The following is an 18,976-nucleotide window of genomic DNA, read 5'->3' as shown; positions in this document are numbered from 1 at the left end:
CCTTCCTCTGACCACACTGTTGGTTCTCCAACACCATCTTTTCCTATGGTCCCTCATTCTAGTCACCTGCACTTTCTTGCTGTTCCTCAAACATACCAGGTCCACTTTTCCTCTGGATTCAAACATGGCTTCCATCCTTCCTTCCTTCCAGTCTTGGCTCAAATGTCATCTTTTTAAGGAGGCTTTCCTTAAATACTCTAAAATTGCGATACCCCCTTCCTGGGCACTCTGATCTTTCCTGATGCTGGCTTTTTCTCCTTAGCTGTTACCACCATCTGACATAATATATGTTTCATTCATTCAGTTCACGTCCATCCCCCCAACTAGATTGTAAGCCATAAACACAAGCCTTTTGTCTGTTTTGGTCACTGCTTAATCCACAGAATATAGAAGAGACCCTGGCACAGAGTGAATATTAAAAAAAAATTGTTGAATGAATAAACAACGTATTTAATTGGCCAGAGTGTGGGCAACAGGCGTTCTCAAAAGTGCTGATACGAATACCAATTGGTGTAATCTCCACAGAGGGCAAATTGACAATAACTATTAAAATTACAACTGCACATCTCCTCTGACCCAGCAATTCTGCTTCTTTAATATCATTCATATGAATGCATATATGTGCAAAGTGACACATGGACAAAGAAGTCACTGCAGCATATTTTATTCCCGAAAAGGAATGAAAATGCTCCAGATGTCCAGCAATGGCAGACTATTTAAAGAAATTATAGTTTATCCATACCATGGAATATTTTGCAGTAGCAAAAAAGAGGAAAGAGACTTCTTGTGTTCTGTTATAACCTCCCAGATATGCACGTTTTTTAGAGAAAAGAAAAGGTGCTGTAAAGTACACTTAGTATGCCAGGAAAGGTACAAAAAGAATATATATCTGAATTTCTTGTCTATGGGCAATTTCAAGATGTCCAAGAAACTGCTAACAGTGGTTGCTTAACTAGAGGGGAATGGATGGGTCAGGAGCAGAAGTGGAAATCTTTTCACTATAAACTCTTTTATACTTGATTTTTTGCTTCTGTAAATGTTTTATCTATTAAAAGGAGGATAAGGCAGGGTTTATCTTCCAATATGGAACAATCCGTAAGATATATTGTCACAAATTTTTTAAGAATATGGTAAAAAAGAGTGTGTACCGTATGCTGTACGGATGGGTGGGGTACTCTTTTGAATTTTGTACCTTATACATGCATTTGCTATTCAAAATGAAATAAAATAATTTTAAAAGATCATGATGGGAGAAAGCATTTTTACATGCATCACCTCAACAGTCCTGTGACTGACATCCACCAAGTATGTCCCCATTTTTCCAATGAAGGAAATGGAAGATCAGAGAAGCCAAGCCAAGCAGGCAGAGGTGGAAGTGGACCGGGGGACGAGAACTTGCATTTCCCTGCCTTTCCCACGCCGGCCCCTTGGTACCCCCAGCCACTCTCTGGGCTCTGGTTCGCTTCTTCCCCGTCCCGCCCCCACCCTCTGCCCTGGCTCTCTGGGTTCTTCCCCAGGGAACAGATCTCCTAAGCCCAGCCCAAAAAGTCCGCACCGGGGCTTCACTCCGAGGCCAGGGACCGCAGCTCCCCGGTGTCTTGACAGTTTCGCTCTGCTTACAGCCACCAATAGGGGGCGTGGGTGTGCCACCATGTTATGCGACTGAACCCAGCCCACCCTGGCCTCCCAGGGCCTCCTCCCCAAGCTGTACCTGTCAATGATGACCGGGTCAGAGGGCGTCTCATTCCGGTTGCCGCAGCTCTTGCGGTCACAGCACCGGCTGGGGGAAGATAAAGAGAGGAAGAAGGAGGAAGGGAATGAAGGTGTGCGTGTGTATGTGTGTGTGTGTGTGTGTGTGTGTGTGTGTGTGAGCGTGCACACACAAGCTTCAGGTTAAGAATGCTGTGTCCTGGGACACCTGGATGGCTCAGCGGTTCAGCTCTGCTTTCGGCTCAGGGCGAGATCCTGGAGTTCAGGAATCGAGTCCTACATCGGACTCCCTAAGGGGAGCCTGCTTCTCCCTCTGCCTGTGTCTCTGCGTCTCTCTCTGTGTGTCTCTCATAAATAAAATCTTAAAAAAGAGAGGGCAGCCCCGGTGGCTCGCGGTTTAGCGCCACCTGCAGCCCAGGGCGTGATCCTGGAGACCCTGGATCGAGTCCCGCCTCGGGCTTCCTGCATGGAGCCTGCTTCTCCCTCTGCCTGTCTCTCTCTCTCTCTCTCTCTCTCTCTCTCTCTCTCTCTGAATGAATAAATAAATAAATCTTTAAAGAGAGAGAGAATGCTGTGTCCTATCTCTGAGTATGGCATCCCTGGTCCAGAAGGCTCACTCTCAGGAGCCTGGGATGACAAAGGCCCTTCGCAGGGACCTGGAGAGCCCAGTCCTGAGTGTAAGATTGGCCAAGAAACCCTTGCCCCAAAGGCATGTTGCTCCCGGAGGATTCAGGAAAGGCAGACTGCAGGCCACCTCCAAGGTCTCTCTGTCTCTGGACACTTTTTATATATATAGCAAAGAACTCAGATTGTAAGCATGCAGCTCAGGGATTACCAAAAAGTGAGCCCACTCAGGTAAACAGTACCCAGACCACAAAAGGCCACATGATCAGCACCTCAGAAACACCCCCCCCCCGCCCCACTTCTTCCTTGTCACTACTATTTCCAAAGGCAACCAATGTCCCAAACAGATTTTTGAACATGATTTTCTTTTCCATGCACAAGGGACTGCCTCTTAAGACCCTGTATGATGGGCATCTCATGGGGAGACCTTGCCTAGAAATGCCAACCTCTGGGGTAACAGGGAAGAAGAGCCAAGAGCTATGTCCGCCCCACCCCCACCTCCCCTGGGAAGGCAACAAACCCTGAGGCTCACCTAGGAGGCAGCAAAATTTCCTCTCTCTAGCTCCAGAGCTAATCCAGGAGGCCTAGCCCTACCCCCACCTCCCCTGCAAGCCTCCCCTGAGCTTTATTAGTTAAGCTTTCCAGTGGTGGCAGGAGGCCTCTTTTACAAAAACACTTGGAGAAGCCACATAAACAGGCCAGGCTAATGGGGCCTCAAGGACACTCTCTTCAGCCAGCACTGTGCTCAAGGGCCTCCCTCTTCCCTCTTCGCCTCCCCCAACCCGGCTTCCTCAGGGAGCTGTGAGGGGCGTGATGGCAGTGGTCAGGGGCAGGGCCTGAGGGGGACCAAGGGGCAAGGTGCAGGTAACCCAAACCTCCTCACCTGCACATGATCTCATGGGTGAGCAGCACTCGGCACATTTCGGGGTTCTTGTCCTGCCCCTCATAGATGATGGCCTGGGGGAGAGGGGGTGTGCACAGGCTCAAGGGGAAGGAGGCTCCTCTTAAATCCAGGTGTAGGGGAGAGATGGGTCCTGCCCCCAGGGAAGATCATGCCCTCCAACTCGCTCTGGGGTGCCCAAGAAGCCAGAGCTGGGATCTGGGCTCCCCAAACCAGGACCACCACCAGAGGGCTGCAGTGGGCAGGAGTGGCATCAGGTAGGTCTACAGATTCTGTTTGTCCACAGGCAGCTCTTTCCAGAGCCAGCTCTGTTTGGGGCCAGGGAAGTCCCCAGACCACAAGGTCAGGCTGGGTGGGGTAGACACACTCCGTGTCCGCTGTTCCCATGCCCCTAGTGGACCTCTGCCTCCTGCTTACAAGTATTGTCCCTCTGTCCCAATGGGCTTTCCTCATTGGTGTGATTCCTCTCTCCCTGGACCTCTTCCAACCCCTTCTACACTTGTCCCCACACAGTCCCACTGGCCACTGTCTGGTCTGCCTCCCATACCACAGTGACCACAGGCTTTCTAGAAACAAACCATTTCTTCCTCTATGCTAGGATTGGGTAGAGGCTGCTGGAAGACTGGGAAAGCCTGTCTCCACCTTGCATTCCAGGCCACGGATAGGCCCATTTGTGACTCAGCCCTGTTCCTTACCAGCATGCTTGAGGTCTCCGAAAAGCCCTGACACTCTGGGGCCCTGCCTCGGGCAGGATCCATCAAGATTTACTCAGGTTTCAATTTCTCCAAACTCCTAATGCTGGCCCCCGAGCCTCCTGTGACCTTCCATCTCAGCAAGGAACTAAGGATCTGCAATAGAAGCTCTGGGGCCCCACCTAGTCCCCTTTACTGGACCAGTGTGCCTATTCCCCCAGCTGTGGTTAGTGTAGGCTGCTAAGGGCTTTCTCTTGAGAACTACTGTCAGCAGATAGGAGCTGCCTAGCTTGGAAACATCTGGAAGGTTACACTCTCCCCTTGGAAGTGGTCCCCAGGCAACAACTGACTGATACAGGGTACAGTGATCCCGGAGTCCCAGGATAGCGTCCCACATCGGGCCTCCTGTCTCAAGGGGGACGACTTTGGTGCCATTCCTTCTCTAGAGCTCCCTGGGGATCAGGCTGAGGCTAGACCACATCCTTGCTGAGCCATGCTCAGCATTCTCTGTCCTGCTTCCCTTCCTCCCCTTCTCTTGAGAGCTTTACCCCTGCTTCCCCGTAAAGCACAGGCACCTGAATGCCCATCTAGACTGGTCTTCTAGCGGATGCAACCTAAGACAGGGCCTTTGTACAAATACTGTCTTTTCCTAGATTGGAGGGCAAAGCCACACACCCTCCTGCCATAGGAGCTGGACCAGTGCAGATGAGGAGCACAGGAGAGGCTGGGGCAGGGCTAAGGAGGCTCACTCAGATGGGGTTCCAAGAGGATGGTAAGGTGGGCGCGAGCATGCCCTGGGCTGGCTCACCTGCTTGGACATGGAGTCAATGAGGCGCACATAGAGGTCCTGCTCTGTCCGAAGTCCTAAGGGTGGGGAGGCGGAGAGGGCTTGCTGTGACCTCTAGTGACTCAGCTACACTCCACCCCCTGCCCCCCTGGAGCCAACCCCTCCTCAGCCCCAGGAATGGGACAGCATAGGTCACACATGGTGCGGGAACCTAGACCTCCTGGGGCAGTGGCAGGACTCGCTCACCATTGTTATACACCAGCCGCAGGCGGTAGTGGATTCCGTTGTTGGTCTTCTCAGCCCCAGGCTCCTGCAACCGCAAGATGCGGAGGACGCTCGGCGTTCCCACGGACCCTCCGCCTCCCCGCCCCCCCCCCCCCCCGCCCCAGGAGCCCACGAGCCTCTCACCCGGTCCTTTTCCACGAAGTCGATGAAGGCCGTGCGCTCCACCTCCACGGGCTGCCCCTGCCGGTCATACATGGCCAGCACGAAGTGGAAGAAGTTGGATTTCCTGAGGTTGGACGGGGGCTGCTTCTCAAAATGCGCGCGTGCCAGGCCCACACCGCTGCGAGGAGGAAAAGGGGTTGCAAACCACCGGAGGCGGGCCCGGGAGAGAAGGACCCCGGCGCCTCTGGGGCGCCTCTGACTGGCAGGCGGGCTGCTCAGTGCGCGCGGCCGCGGCCAGGGCCTGGGCAAGAAGTCAGACGGGACGGGCCCATTCCACCACCCCTGCCAGGGATCTCGTCCCAGACACGCCTCCGCGGACAGCGGTGACCCCAGCCTGCTCTCCTGGGGACAAGAGACACAGCAGGTGGTAGCGGAGGCACCCTTGCCAGGCCACCTCCCAGGCTTTTCCCTGGGCCCCACATTTTGAAAGGCAGATCTCTAAAACCAGAGGTAGGCATTGCCCATCTAACAGTCCTGTGACTGCCCCTTAGAGCATCAGAGGGCAGCTAGGAGCTTCTGGAACAAATATCCCCCTGTCCCCCAGCCCACCATTGGGTTCATGAGCCTGTGGAATCGTCTGGAAGATGATGGTGATGGTGATGTCCTTCAGATTCTCAGAGACATTGAACTGTCCCCAGCCGGGACCCTAGGCTATGTCTGAAGGCAGGGGGTGCACCCCTCAGGTGTACAGGGACTTGCCTTCACACTTTGGGAAAACTACACACTGGCTCCCTTGGACGGGAGGATCTTCTGCTCTAGCCACCCCAAGGGCTTTCTCCTGGCTCATCAGAAATGAATCCAAGGGACGCTTGGGTGGCTCAGTGGTTGAGCGTATGCCTTTGGCTCAGGGTGTGATCCCGGAGTCCCAAGACCGCGTCCCACATTGAGCTTCTTGCATGGAGCCTGCTTCCCCCTCTGCCTGTGTCTCTGCCACTCTCTGTGTGTCTCTCATGCATCAATAAATAAAGTCTTTATTACAAAAAGAAAAAAAAGAAATGATTCCAAAAAGGGGCACCCCCGGCTGGCTCAGTTGGTGGACATGTTCTTGATCTCGGGGTTGTGGGTTCAAGCCCCATGTTGGGTGTAGAGAGAGATTACTTAAGTCAAATCTTAAAAAAAAAAAAAAAAAAAAAAAAGAGAGAAGAAAAAGAAATGATTTCCAGAAGCAAGGCCTGGCTGGGCAAGAGGAAGAGGAGAAAAACAAAGGCCCTGTTCACCAAGTATTTCTTCAGGCCCAGAGATGTACCAAGCCCAGGACACACGGCACTGAGTGGGGCCAGAATTAAATGCCTGGGAGAGAGGGAAGACAGATACAGAGAGCTATAACACAAGACAAAGTGGTGAGTGTTCCCTAAAAGATGTTACTATACAAAAAACAAACCCATAGAAGCAAAGGAAGAAAAAAAGGAATTATTTCTGCAAGAGTTGAGAGGAAGCCTTCATGGAGATGGTGGCTTTCCCCCCGGTTCTTGAGGAATGAATAGGAGTCCAACAGTTGTAGCAGGCAATGGGGCAGAACAAACAGCAAGAGAAATGGCTGTGAGTGTGAGGGTTGGTGTCGCTGGACCACAGATTTTAGAAAGTGCAGTGAAGAGAAGAAAAAGTTGCATTGGAAGTGCCAAGTCTGGAGAGTCACAAAAACCAGGCCATGAGTTTAGACTTTCTTCTCTGGGCCAAGGTTTTGAAAAGTGTGTTCCTTGGGTCTCTCATGGGTTCAGATCCTCCCTCTAGAAAAGCTGCTACAGCCATAGTTGCCAGGAAATGAGGCTTTATAGCACATGCAAGTGTATGTAGGGGCCCCTGGGACACCCTCCAGGAATAGACCTTGCTGGACTTGGCTGAGGCTAGTGCCCCCCATGTGTGGGTGCCATTTTGGCATGATCCCCACTTCCTGGTATTTATGCCTTTGTGTAGTGCCCTCCCAGACTGTATCTGGGTTGGTCTGTGTGGCCAATAGAATATGGCACAAGTGATGACATATGATTTCCAAGGTTAGGTTATAAAAGACATGGTGGCTTCTGCCTTGTTCTGTTGGATCAGTGACCCGGGGCAAAGCTGGCTGTCATGTTGTGAGGACACTCGAACAGTTGTATGGAAGGTCTACATGGAGAAGAACCAGGGTCTCTTTCTTACAGCCAGCACTTAGCTTGCCAGTTGTGTGAATGAGCCACCTTGGAAGAAGATCTACAGTCCCAATGAAGCCTTCAAAGGACTGCAGCCTCAGGAGAAGCCCAAAGAACTGTGTGAGGTAATGGATGTTTGTTGTTTGACCTTGCTGAGTTTTGGGCTAACTTTATGTATCAATAGATAACTAATATGTCAATTTTGTTAAGGGACTAGGGTTTGAGAAATACAATGAAGGGCCAGCAGAAGCTTCTGAAGCCAGGCGGGGCTTAGAAGCTGCTGTGGGTGGGGAGGGTGCAGTGTGGTGGGAAAAGAGAAGCTGCCTGGGAAGGTGCCACAGGGATGCAGAGGAGAGCATGAGGGAGTGCTGCCTTGAACCATTCAGAACAGAGTCCCATCATGGATGTGCCACTGAGAAAATATCTGCCATATTCATCACTCCTTAATGCTGTTCTTCACATAATTTTAAATCAACTTACTTACTCTGCTTCATGCAAAACCTTATCTGGGATATCCTGTTTATACTCGTACATACTATAATAAATACATAAACAATAGAAGGACAATTGTTCCACCTCCTTAAGCCTGAGTGGGAGTCTCACTGGTCCTTGTGAAGTGCTGATTTTAGGGGCAGAAGTGATGGGTCTTGCTAGTCTCTGATCAAGGGGGGTTGGAGGGCACCAAATGTTCTTTCTACACGTGTCCCTTTCTTGGGGAGTCCTCCTCCCTCCAGTTTCCCACCTCCTCTGCCCTCTCCTCCTGTCCCTCTCAGGCGACCAAGTCCTTTCCAGGGCCTTGATGGTCCAGCTCCCCATTTGCCCAGAGGCAGGGAAGCCCAAAGAGCTTTGATCACAGCAGGTGGTTACTGCTGATGAATATGCTAATGAGGCAGCAACACTGACTCCTCCTTCTGGCCCCTGGTCAGGTTCCAGGACCACCTGAAGGGAGAAAAGGTGGAAAGGAGTGGGGTTGTGGAATCCTCCCACATCACTATGCCCCTTATTCCGTCAGCTAGTCCAAGAAAGGTGCCTGGAAGGCTCTCAGACAGAAGGGCTGAAGGGCTCAGAAAAGGGGCCTTACTTAATAGAGAAGGGGTGGATGCTGAGCAATGACCCAATCCCCTGCACCATTCAATATTCCCGTTCTTCACAGACACCCCTGCACAACCAGGCCAAGAGTAATCAGTGATGCTGGCATGAGTTCCCTTTCTCTTTTTTTTTTTAAATTTTTTTTAAATTTTTATTTATTTATGATAGTCACAGAGAGAGAAAGAGAGAGAGGCAGAGACATAGGCAGAGGGAGAAGCAGGCTCCATGCACCGGGAGCCCGATGTGGGATTCAATCCCGGGTCTCCAGGATTGCGCCCTGGGCCAAAGGCAGGCGCCAAACCGCTGCGCCACCCAGGGATCCCGTGAGTTTCCTTTCTCATCCATCTCTCTTGGCAAATATCAGTCAGTCCTGGGCTGCCAGCTCCTGCCAGTCTTTTAAGGACCAGACCTGAGAATTCTGGCCTAAGTCCCAAGCCAAACTCCCTTCATGGGGCTGCCCTCCATACAAGAGAGGATTCCTGGGGAGAGAGGTCAGGAAACCAAGGGAAAGGAAAGAAAGCAGGTACCCTGCCCCCTGCCCAGGGCCTGTGGACCACTATCCAGTGCTGCCAATGGGGAGAGGGAGGGGACGCAGAGGGGGTTGCACTGCCTCACATGCCTATGCCTGACCCCGAAGTGGGGTGAGGCTCTGTTCCACTTCTCCTGAGGCAGACCAGCATCATCCTCCCTTCCCCACCTTGCTGAGTGGGTCTGAGGCACCCTCATCCTCCAGGGGTCACACCCACCCAGGTAAAACAACGGGACAGGTAGCTAGTTTACAGTTCCTAGAGAGGATTAATATCAAGAACAGGGACAGAGGGGCACCTGGGTGGCTGGTTGAGCATCTGCATTTGGCTCAGGTTGTGATCCTGGGGTCCTGGGATTGAGTCCCACATTGGGGTCCCTGCAGGGAGCCTGTTTCTCCCTCTGCCTATGTCTCTGCCTCTTTCTGTGTCTCTCATGAATAAACAAATAAAATCTTAAAAAAAAAAAAAAAAAAGAAGAAGAAGAAGAAGGGTCAGCCCAGGTGGCTCAGCGGTTTAGTGCTGCCTTCAGCCCAGGGTGTGATCCTGGAGACCCGGGATCGAGTCCCACGATGGGTTCCCTGCATGGAGCCTGCTTCTCCCTCTGCCTGTGTCTCTGCCTCACTCTCTCTCTCTCTCTCTCTGTGTGTGTGTGTGTCTCTCATGAATAAATAAATAAATAAATAAATAAATAAATAAATAAATAAACTTAAAAAAAAAAAGGGGACAGAACAGTAAGAGTAACAGCTCCAGCCCCCCATCTCCTCGTCTCCCCTCACAGAACTCCAGAGTGGGCAAGACCCCTGCTGGGCACACCCAGGGCTACTCCTGCTCTGTGAATGTCTCTGGTTTACCCTGTTCATACCCCTGCTGGACATGTGAGAGGCTCAAGGTGAAACAGAAAAAGTTTTGCTTCAAAAAGCCATTCTCTTACTTCCTATGAACAAGAGACAGATAATCACAGAAGGCTCAGTGCATCAACAAGAACATGAGGTGGATCTGGGCTATCTCCTCCTTCTCCTGGTTCCTCTGTGCACCTCCACTCCTTTGGGAGTGGGCAGTAGGTGACCAATCCACATGCCTAAATGAAAGTGCAAACCCCAAAGGGAGAGGATTGGGGAGGGGAGAGACTTTAGCTTTCCCCCCCTTGGGAAGAACTGATGCCCTTGTAATGAGAAAACAGATCAAAATTAAAGAACAGAAAGAAAGAAAGAGAGATCGGCTCAGACAGTTCAGAAAATGGACACAGGGGTTGGCAGAGAGGTGGGAGTGCTCCTGCTGGGTGCGACCTGGGTGCAGCCTGGGTGCAGCCTGGGTGCAGAAGTGTGGGAGGTGGGACTACTGTCTGCTCTCATACTAGCTTAGAGACGGATGTGGATGAGGGCCAATGTCTCTGAATCTGTGGTCTCCCAGGTGGGGTTGCCCTATACCACCACCGGGGTGAGGGGAGTAACTGCCAGGATGTCTACTGTTATGAATCCCTTATCTAAAAAGAAAAAAGGGAAGCAGGAGTAGAGTCCCTGAAGTCTGGAGAGGCTACGATTCAAATGCCAACAGCTTACGTGGGAGGTGATTCCAGCAAACACTTGGCTGGGCTGGGGAATAAGAAAGAGAAGGCACGGCACTCCTTAAAGGGTGTATTATCTATGAGTTACCACTGTGGGCCACTGCAGCTCGGTCCTGGTGGGAGCTCGGGAAACAGTCCAGAACAGGTGCTTCAGAGTTATCTGCCAGAGGGCTGGAGGAGGGACCTGGGATAGTTATCCACCAACGTGGCTCCTGGGGCGTCATTTCTGGCGTGCAAGTGGGCAGAGCTGGCTCTGGCAGCCTAAGAAAGTTTCAGGAAGCAGACGATGGGAGAAGCAGACCCTTTACCAATGGCCGGGGGTGGGGGTGGGGGTGGATATGGGTGGGGTAGGGTACCAAATACCAGTCATCCAGAGGCCAGCAGTGTGTTAGAAGCTGGTAAAATTACAGCCCCAAGGACCGACTGCAGCCTGGAAGATAGGCATAAGAACTGCCTCACCTGGTACATGTGTTGCTGGAGCCTGTAATTCTGAAAAATCTCATTCCCTTAGCATCATTAGCGCACAAAGTGTGCCACATGGGTGCCTTTTCCAGATAAATGCAGGTGAATGACGAAAACAGCCACATTAATCACTTTTGTGAGACTCCAAAAAGAATTACATATCTCTTGGCTTGCTTAAAAAGATTGTTTTCGACAAAATGTTCAAAAGAGTTTCCTATCGACTCTGGAGTGTGCTGAGGGGTGGAAGGCATTTGCTCTCATACTAAAGAACCCAGACATGGGAGGAGAAAGTGCTCATTTTCATATCTCTACCATGGACTGCTACCCCCCTTCCCATCTTCTGTTCTGGAATAGCCCATAAGTTGAAGGCGACAGTGACAGAAGAGCTTTGGTTTGCGCAGCTACTTTATGGTCTGCGGACACCTGCTTTGTAGCAAGCATGGATGTGCATGGGCTTCCTGAGTACTATGCTGGGAACCCAGGTTAAAGTTGACACCAAGGACAACCCGACCTTCACAGCTGAGGCCATTCAGGTGGCCTGTGCTTGGGGGATGTGTGTGGGGACATGCTGGGGCTGCAGAGCTATCTGGCTGATTGCTGGGGTCTCAGCGCTCCCTGGAGATGCTCCTTCGCAAGGCGGGGCAGGATCCACTAGGGCCCTTCTCCGGGTAGCTGCTGGACCCTGCCACAGCATTCTAGTTCAGAGAGCACTGCACCATCTCAGCTCTGTCCTCAGGAGGTCACTTGGGGCTCCCCACATCCCTGACTGCATGCTTATAATAATTACGAGCAATTTAAAACAGGTATCCCAAACCCCTCAGAGGACAAGTGTCCCAGGCTGGAGTTTGGCCTCCCACAGGGGTATCCTTGGACCTTCTGGCCATCCCCCCATCCCCCACCAAATCCGAACTCTTGCTGGCCCTGATAGCCCAAGGTTCTGAGCAGTGCCTTGGCCTCGGCCTGATCTGCCTCAGAATCTGGGATGCTGGGGAAATGGGGATAGGCCCCAAGGTCATCTCCAACAGGGGGAAGCTCCTTTCAACCTGTCCTCCCCCACAGGGTGGAAGGAACAAAAAGTATGTCTCCTGTGTCTCATCTAGTCTCAGCTTTCCCTGAAGTCTTGGCTAATTGCAACCTTTCTTCTCCCCATCCTGGCCCACTACCTAGTTCTCTCTTTTCTCTGTGTGCTCTCTTCCTCTAAGTGTCCCACTGGCCCTGCTCCCTGCAGGCCACCCCTGGGCCCTTTGGACCACTGATAGCCATTGCGCTGGGCCTGGCATTCCTGGCTCCAGCCAAGATCTGTTGGCCTAGCCCTGCCAAACCCAACTACAGAGGCTAGCCGAGCCACAGACCAGGAAGATAAAAGCAGCCCACTGGGGCATGCCCACCTTGATGAAGTGGGCAGAGGGGGTACCTGGAGGCTCTGAAGTTGTGTCCAGAGGGAGGGGAGGCTTTGGGGCTGCTTCATATTCCCTACTCCCACTGCCCATGGGGCCAGGGAGGTAGCAGCAGCAGCAGCAGCAGCAGCAGCAGCAGCAGTGGGTGGGCTCACCTGCCACAGGAAGTTGTCTCAGCCACCAATGTCCCCCCAGGGAGGTGGGGGGAGGGGAAGGATCTCACTAGAGCCAGCTCCCCCACCCCTCCTCTTGCCATCCATTCCACCTAAAGGCTGCCCACCCTGCTTCTCTCTGCCCACCCCCCTCACTGCCCACCCACAGGCCTGCCTGCCAGGTCCCAGGCTGAGGAGCGGCTATTAATTATTAAAGCAAACAAAAGCATTTCCTAGCAGGGAGGCTAGCGCGCAGCTGCTTACAGGAAAGGCAGCCCAGCTGGCTTTCTCAGGGCCTGCTTGTGTGCTGGGATCCGCTTGAGGGGGAGGGCGGCTTGGGTCCTGCAGGGGTCTCCCTGGGCTGGGAACCACATCAGGAGGGGAGGGGTGAGCACCCAAGCAAGAGGATGTGTTGCAGTCTGGGAAACATGGGTTGTGGCTGGCCGTCTGCAGACTTGGAGATAAAGTGGCAGCACTGGCCAGGGGTCCTTGTGCAGAGCTCACCACTGGGAAGATCCTGCCAGGCCCCACTGAGCCAGACTTCCCTTCCCTCCCCTATCACTTCCAGAGCAAGGGCACACACAGGGCCTCTCTTTTTTCCCTACCTCTCTTTTGCTCAGAACTTTCCTTCCTGTTGGGAGAGCCTCCCTCACTGATCTTGGCAGGTTCTGGGCCTTCTCCATCTCCACCTTCTGTAAAACTTGGCGTCATAAACCTGGGAAGCAGCAGCTGCCCAGTATCTGGCTCTTGGAGCCAGGTAGATGCTGGAGGCCACCAACACGGGGAGGGGAGCCCAACAGAAAGGGTTCTGAAAACTTTCTAGCATGCACTCCTGTCTCCTTTGGCAGATACTATTGCCACCCTGGGTGTTGTGGACACAAGGACGAATAAGCCACCATCCCTGACCTAAAGGGAGGCATGGGCTGGTGGGGCACAGCTGACTCTGGCCTGTGGCCAGCATCCTTGGTCAGCCCTGAGAAATCTTCCTGAGGTCTGGGTGGGAGGGTGCTGATAGAAGAGGGGCTGGGGTGGGTCCCCCCCCCAGACCCAAAGACTTTATTCAGTGCACATGTGGGTGCTGGGGCCAGGGGAACTGTTTCAAGAAGCATCATCGGATGCCAAGCATCATGACAGGGCTGGAAGGGGGTTTGGGGTCAGACAGTGGTGAGCCCTGAATGCCGAATACCTGGGAGGAAGTGGGGGTGATTGAAATTTTTAATCTGAGAAGGGCAGGATAAAAGAATAAAAGTTCTTTGGAAAAATTGCTCTGTTGCCCACCCTCCACCCCCCTGCTGCAGGACATGGCATAGTTTTCGGGGAGATGTGAGAAGCTGGGGCTGGGGCAGTGGGCTAGGAGGCTGAGATGGTAACCAGAGGTAGATTAACCTTCAAGCCACGGAGGAAAGAGGTGCAGGGCAAGGTGGTGGCTATTATTAAAAGTTGACCTCAGGCATGAAGAGATATCTAGAAGCCTTGACAGTCAGGAGGCTGTGAAGCAAGGCATCAAAGACAACTGGCAGATCCCAAGCAGGCTTGGGGAACAGTGCTCCTGGGAAACTTGAGAGAAGGCAGGAAGAGGTTGAAGAGGGAGGAAGGGAAGGGGAAAGGAATGTTTGTTGCTGCTGTTTCAGGGTGGAAAGATCTGAGCCAAGAACTGGGGATGTGTGTGTGGGGGGGGGGGGGAACTGAGACACAAATGGGAGAGATGATGGGCCACTTTGAGAGGAATGAGGAGAAAGGATTAGCCTGCTCCCTCATCGAAGGAGGTGGCCCAGAGTCAACCAAATGGGGGCCGGGGTTTGCTCCTAATCTGTGTCTCTGGACTGAAGTCTCTGGACTTGCAAATAAGGAGCCCAGGCCTGAAGAAATGCCCCTCTTCAAACTGAGGAAGCTTTTGGGGTCCCAGTGATGTGGCCCCCAGGACTTAGATTGGACACCTCAGTGCCACTCAAGACCCCCCCCCCACTGCTCCATGTGCAGACAGTACTGCTGATGGTCAGATCTTCTGGGAAAGGAGAGGATCCATCCCCACATTTCTGTACCCACATAGGCTACAAGAACCCCACATCTGCTTCCACATCCTTCACATCTGCTTCCCCCTCATCAAACCTCCTGGCTTGACACAGGGACAGAAGTTCGGGTCAGAGAGAAATAGGAACCCTAAACCCCAGGAGCCCCCCGAAACACTTCACCTACTCTTAAAAGGAGCTCTTACCACAGCTGGTGGTGGAGAAAAAGATGGAACCCCCATTAAGGAACTGACCATCTCAAATTAAGTCAGAACCAACAGAAAACCGGGTAGGATACAGAACTGTATGCACAGTCTGAGAGAAAAAAAAACAAAAAACAAAAAACATGTGAATGGGGAAAAAAGACCAGAAGGAAAAACACTAATATGTTGATGGTAGTTGTATTAGAAAGGTAGAATTTTGGTTTCTACTTACCAATTGTTCTGGAATATAGTTATAACATGAGCAAAACTATGTACTTAATTCACAGGCAAGACCTTCTCCTCTTGAAGAGATGAGGTACAGGGTCAGCGCCTCTTCCCCCCCCCACCTCGGCCCCCAAGCACTCCCTGCTGACAGTCAACCAAGGACAGGAGTGCAGAAACACAGGACACAGGTGCCCTTCGCAGAGGAGACAGGGTGTGTGTCTGTTAAGGGAGGAGGTTGGGCTTGGGCTAGGAGTGGTGTCCCTGAAACAGGCCAGGGGAGGGGAATGTTGGGCCAGTGTGCCAGGCCTGGTCTGCCTGGCAACCCTCCTGTCCAATCCCTTCAGGCTGCTGGACAAGCAGCTGCTCAGACCTCAGGGAAGCCCAGCTCCCACGTGCCCCAGAGGTCTGCAGAGGCAGTGTCCCTACTCCTAACCACTGAGAACTCCCACAGGATATCTAACACCCCCTCTCAACACACACACACATCCTGACGCTCACAAAGAGGGGCACAAAAAGTTTGCGGTCAGTTGTTGCCGGGTGTGTGTGTCTGTGTGTGCGCAGGTCAACAAATCCTTTACGCTTCCTTTCCAAACCCCGGAGTTCATTCCGTACCCAGACCTCTGCAAAGGCGGCAGAGGGGATGGGCATGGGTGCTGGGTTCCCAGGGGCCCTCTGCCTCCCCCAGGGCCAGCCAGGAAACCACTTTGCCGAGAGGTGGGACCTGATTGCCCGGCCCCAGCCCCAATCATTCCAGCCAGGGCGACTGTCCAGCTCGGCTCTTCCCCACTCTTCAGCCCCCTAGCCGCTTCTCTGGCTCCCCACCTACCCCTCCTCCAACTCTGAGGGGCGTGGGAAAGCAAAAAGGGGGCTGGGTTTTGTGCCTTCCCTGGCTGAGCGCCTCGGAATTGGACCAGGAGAGGCGCTGAGACTGCCCGCGAAGGAGGGGTTGTCTGTTACTCGACGGCCGGTGGCTGGGGTCACGGTTCAGGGACTGCGGGCAGCGGGGATCCCTTCTACTCCAGAGCCGTAGATCGCCCGGCCCCCGAGCGACAGTCAGAAATCAGAAATCGGAGCTGGGATCGCGGCAGCGGTGGCGGAAGCCCCGCCCCGGCCCGCCCCGAGTCCTCAGGAGGAAGCAGAGGCGCTCGGGGCAGGGCGGGCGGCAGCGCTAGCCGGGCTGTCCAGAGTTGGGGCTCCCCCGCCGCTCGCCCCAGCGGCTCCGCAGGCCGAGCGAGGGCGGCGCGCAGCCGTCCAACCCCGAGCGCGCCGGGTCGCGTCCGAGCGCTTACCTCTGCGCCGCGGTGCTGGCGTCCAGGATGCCCGCGCCCTGCATCCAGGAGCGCACCGAGCCCAAGCCGGCGGGCAGCAGCGGCTCCTCCTTCAGGTTCAGCCCGCCGCGGGGCAGAGTGTCCTGCGCGGGGAACATAAGGGCGCGCAGTCGGTGGGCGCCCCCGCCGCCGGGAACGCGGTGCAGCCGAGGCTTCGGGCGGCTCGGCTCGGCTCAGCCCGACCCGACGGCAGCGGGCGCCTCCGGCAGCGCAGCGCAGCGCAGCGCCCGGCCCCCGCGTCTCCGGGCGCGCTCGCCTCTCGGGCGCTCCCTCGGAGAAAGCGGGTCCGCGAGCGCCGGCGCTGTCCCCTCCCTCCCGGGGCGCGGGGCGGGGAGATGCAGGGATTCCCCCGCGGCCTGAGCGCCGGCGGGCGGACTGCGAGCGGGGCGGGGAGGGCGGGAGCCGAGCCGGCACCGGGTCCGCGCCGAGGCGCCCCAGAGGCGCGCTCTGGCGGCTGCCCAGGGCCGCGGTCGTCGGAGGGGGGGCCCGAGCGCCCCGGGAGCTGCCTCCGGCGAGGCGGGGGCGCGGGGCCGCCCGCCCTTTCCCCCTCGCGCCCCCCCACCTCCCGCCCGCCCGCGGCGCCGGCGCGGGGCGCTGATTACCATCCGGGAGGCGGAGGCTGCGGGCGCGGAGCTCGGCGGCGGCGGCGGCGGCGGCGGCGGCGACAGCGGCGGCAGCGGCGGCAGGAGCAGCAGCAGCCGCGCGTCCCGGGGAAAGGCAGGGGCAGCGCCGGGCCAGCAGACGCCGCCGCCGCCGGAGCCCCGCGTGCCCCGGCGCCCCGGCCCTGCCGCAGCCCCGGGCGGCAGCACCTGGAGCAGCAGCAGCAGCAGCCCGGCCGACTCCCCCCGGGGCCCGGCTCCCGCGCCGCCCCGCCGCGGCCGCCGCCGGCCGCCGCTCCCCGGGGCCTGGCCGCGGGCCCGGGCCATCCCGCCGCCACCGCCGCCGCCGCCGCCGCCGCCGCTCCCGGGGGAGCGGGAGTCGAAGGGAGGGAGCGCGGGCGGGAGGAGGGATGGCGGGAGCGGGCGGGCCCAGGGGACTGGGGGCCGGGGGAGGCGGGGGCGGGGCGGCGCGGCCGGCCGAGGGGCGGCCGGGGACGTGACATCATCGGGGGAGGAGCGGCTGGGCCCGGGCCGCCGCGGCGGGGCGGATCCTGGCGAGGCGGGCGCGGGGGCCGGGGGCTGCGGCCTGCCGGAGGCCGCGGGGAGGAACGGGGGCACCGGCGGGCCCTGGGAGGCCGGGCAGGGGGCGGCCGGGGCTGCGCGGCGCGGGAGCGGAGCCGAAACCCGGGGAGCGCGCCACGCCGAGCTCGGAAACCTCTGCCGCGTCCGGGTCGCCGCGGGACGGAGCCGGGCTCCTGGCCTCGCCGCCCCCCGCGAGTGCCCGCCGCAATTTCCTGCACTTGCTGCTCATTTTGACGCCTCCGGGCTTTTACTCCTGATGTTCTTCGCTCGCCCCCGCTGCCCTCCCAGCGCCTCTCCCGGCGAACCTGACCTCGGGTTAACCTCAGCCTGGGACTCAAAGCTCCCGCTGTCGTAGACTGGGCCCCAGACGGCCGGCCGAGCGGGTCCCTGCACACCCCCTTCCCTGGGTTTCCCGAACCTAAAGCGTTTAGTTTCCAGCCTGTGCCTTTCCGAAGCCTCTTGATTTCTGATTCAAGTTGGACACTTAGGGCTCAGAGTTAGGACTCAGAGCCCAGCGCATCTCCTCCTCTCTCCCCCAGCATCTTGCTTCGCAGATTTCATTCCTTTTTTAAAATTAGTTTCTGGCACAGAAATCCTCTCAGCCTTGTCTCTAGGGGCAGAGCCATTTCTGCCCCATGCCTCGCACTCTGGCTTGATGTGTCCTGGCTGAGCTTTGAACACACCCGGAATGAGTCCAGTACTGCCCTGCAGAACAGCATGGGGGTGGCCTGCCCTGCCTGCTGTTTGCCCTCTCAGATACCCCTGGAATATCACTTTCCTGCCCCCAGCTGACTCCCATCCTCTGTTGGGGAGCCCCCATGTGTGCAGTTGGTGGTGCACCCCACGTTGACCTAGATGAGGGGTCCCAGGGGCACTGCCGGGCTCCCCTACCTTCTCTCTGACTTCTTTCCTCTTTACCATCCCTCTCTCTCCATGCACCTGCACCTGCAGGGCCTGTGGCTCCCACTCAGACTTCTCCAAGTGTCAGCTTTTACCCCAGGTGAGATGATCACAGGTAGGTCTCTCGTTAAGGTGAATTCTTCTGCCAGGCCCTTTCTCCATCTCCTTATCTGACTCTACTCTTTGTTCTTCCCAGCGTGGTCCTGGATCAGCAGCAGCGGGGCAGGGCGGCAGCAGCACTTCCCGAGAGCTTGTTAGAAATGCAGAGTCTCAGGCTCTGCTCAGGCCTGCTGAAGCAGAACCTACATTTTAACAAGATCCCAGGCCATTTATGTACATGTTACGTTTGAGAAGTGTTGCTTTAGAGGACCCTTCTCCCCCAAAGCGTTCCATACTTGCTTCACCCCTCTCTACAACCTTCAACCCTACCTCTGGCTCTCTGAATTTCCAGCAAGCAGCCTACCTCTTACTTAATGGAGAGGATCCGAGGAATGGTGGCAGGGTCCTGCTGTCTCTCTCAGCCGTTTGTGGTTTCCACCCATTCTCAGTCTTGTCAACCATTCTGTTCTCTCCTTGCACCCCCAGTAACATGTGGGCTCTGGAGCCTCTTTTCTAAGCCCCGTCTTCTGCACCTCCTGGTGTTGCCCCATCTGAT

At 55.6% G+C, this 18,976-nt stretch overlaps 1 protein-coding gene across 1 annotated transcript in view; it reads right to left on the bottom strand.

Annotated features, from left to right (window-relative positions):
• The window catches only part of EBF4 (EBF family member 4), a 60,839-nt gene extending 43,673 nt beyond the window's left edge, over positions 1–17,166 (bottom strand). The window contains exons 1-7 of the mRNA XM_055307198.1: positions 16,843–17,166; positions 16,202–16,323; positions 5,123–5,279; positions 4,961–5,024; positions 4,736–4,791; positions 3,218–3,291; positions 1,712–1,780 (exon numbers count right to left, since the gene is read on the bottom strand). Of these exons, the coding sequence (XP_055163173.1) occupies positions 1,712–1,780; positions 3,218–3,291; positions 4,736–4,791; positions 4,961–5,024; positions 5,123–5,279; positions 16,202–16,323; positions 16,843–17,166 (866 nt within the window). The remainder of the gene's footprint in view (positions 1–1,711; positions 1,781–3,217; positions 3,292–4,735; positions 4,792–4,960; positions 5,025–5,122; positions 5,280–16,201; positions 16,324–16,842) is intronic.
• Positions 17,167–18,976: the final 1,810 nt, after the last annotated feature.

Source organism: Nyctereutes procyonoides, unplaced genomic scaffold, assembly GCF_905146905.1.
Source record: "Nyctereutes procyonoides isolate TBG_1078 unplaced genomic scaffold, NYPRO_anot_genome, whole genome shotgun sequence".
NCBI classification, from domain to species: domain Eukaryota; kingdom Metazoa; phylum Chordata; class Mammalia; order Carnivora; family Canidae; genus Nyctereutes; species Nyctereutes procyonoides.
The sequence above is the reverse complement of the archived record's forward strand: the minus strand, read 5'-3'. Positions and strand labels throughout refer to the sequence as shown.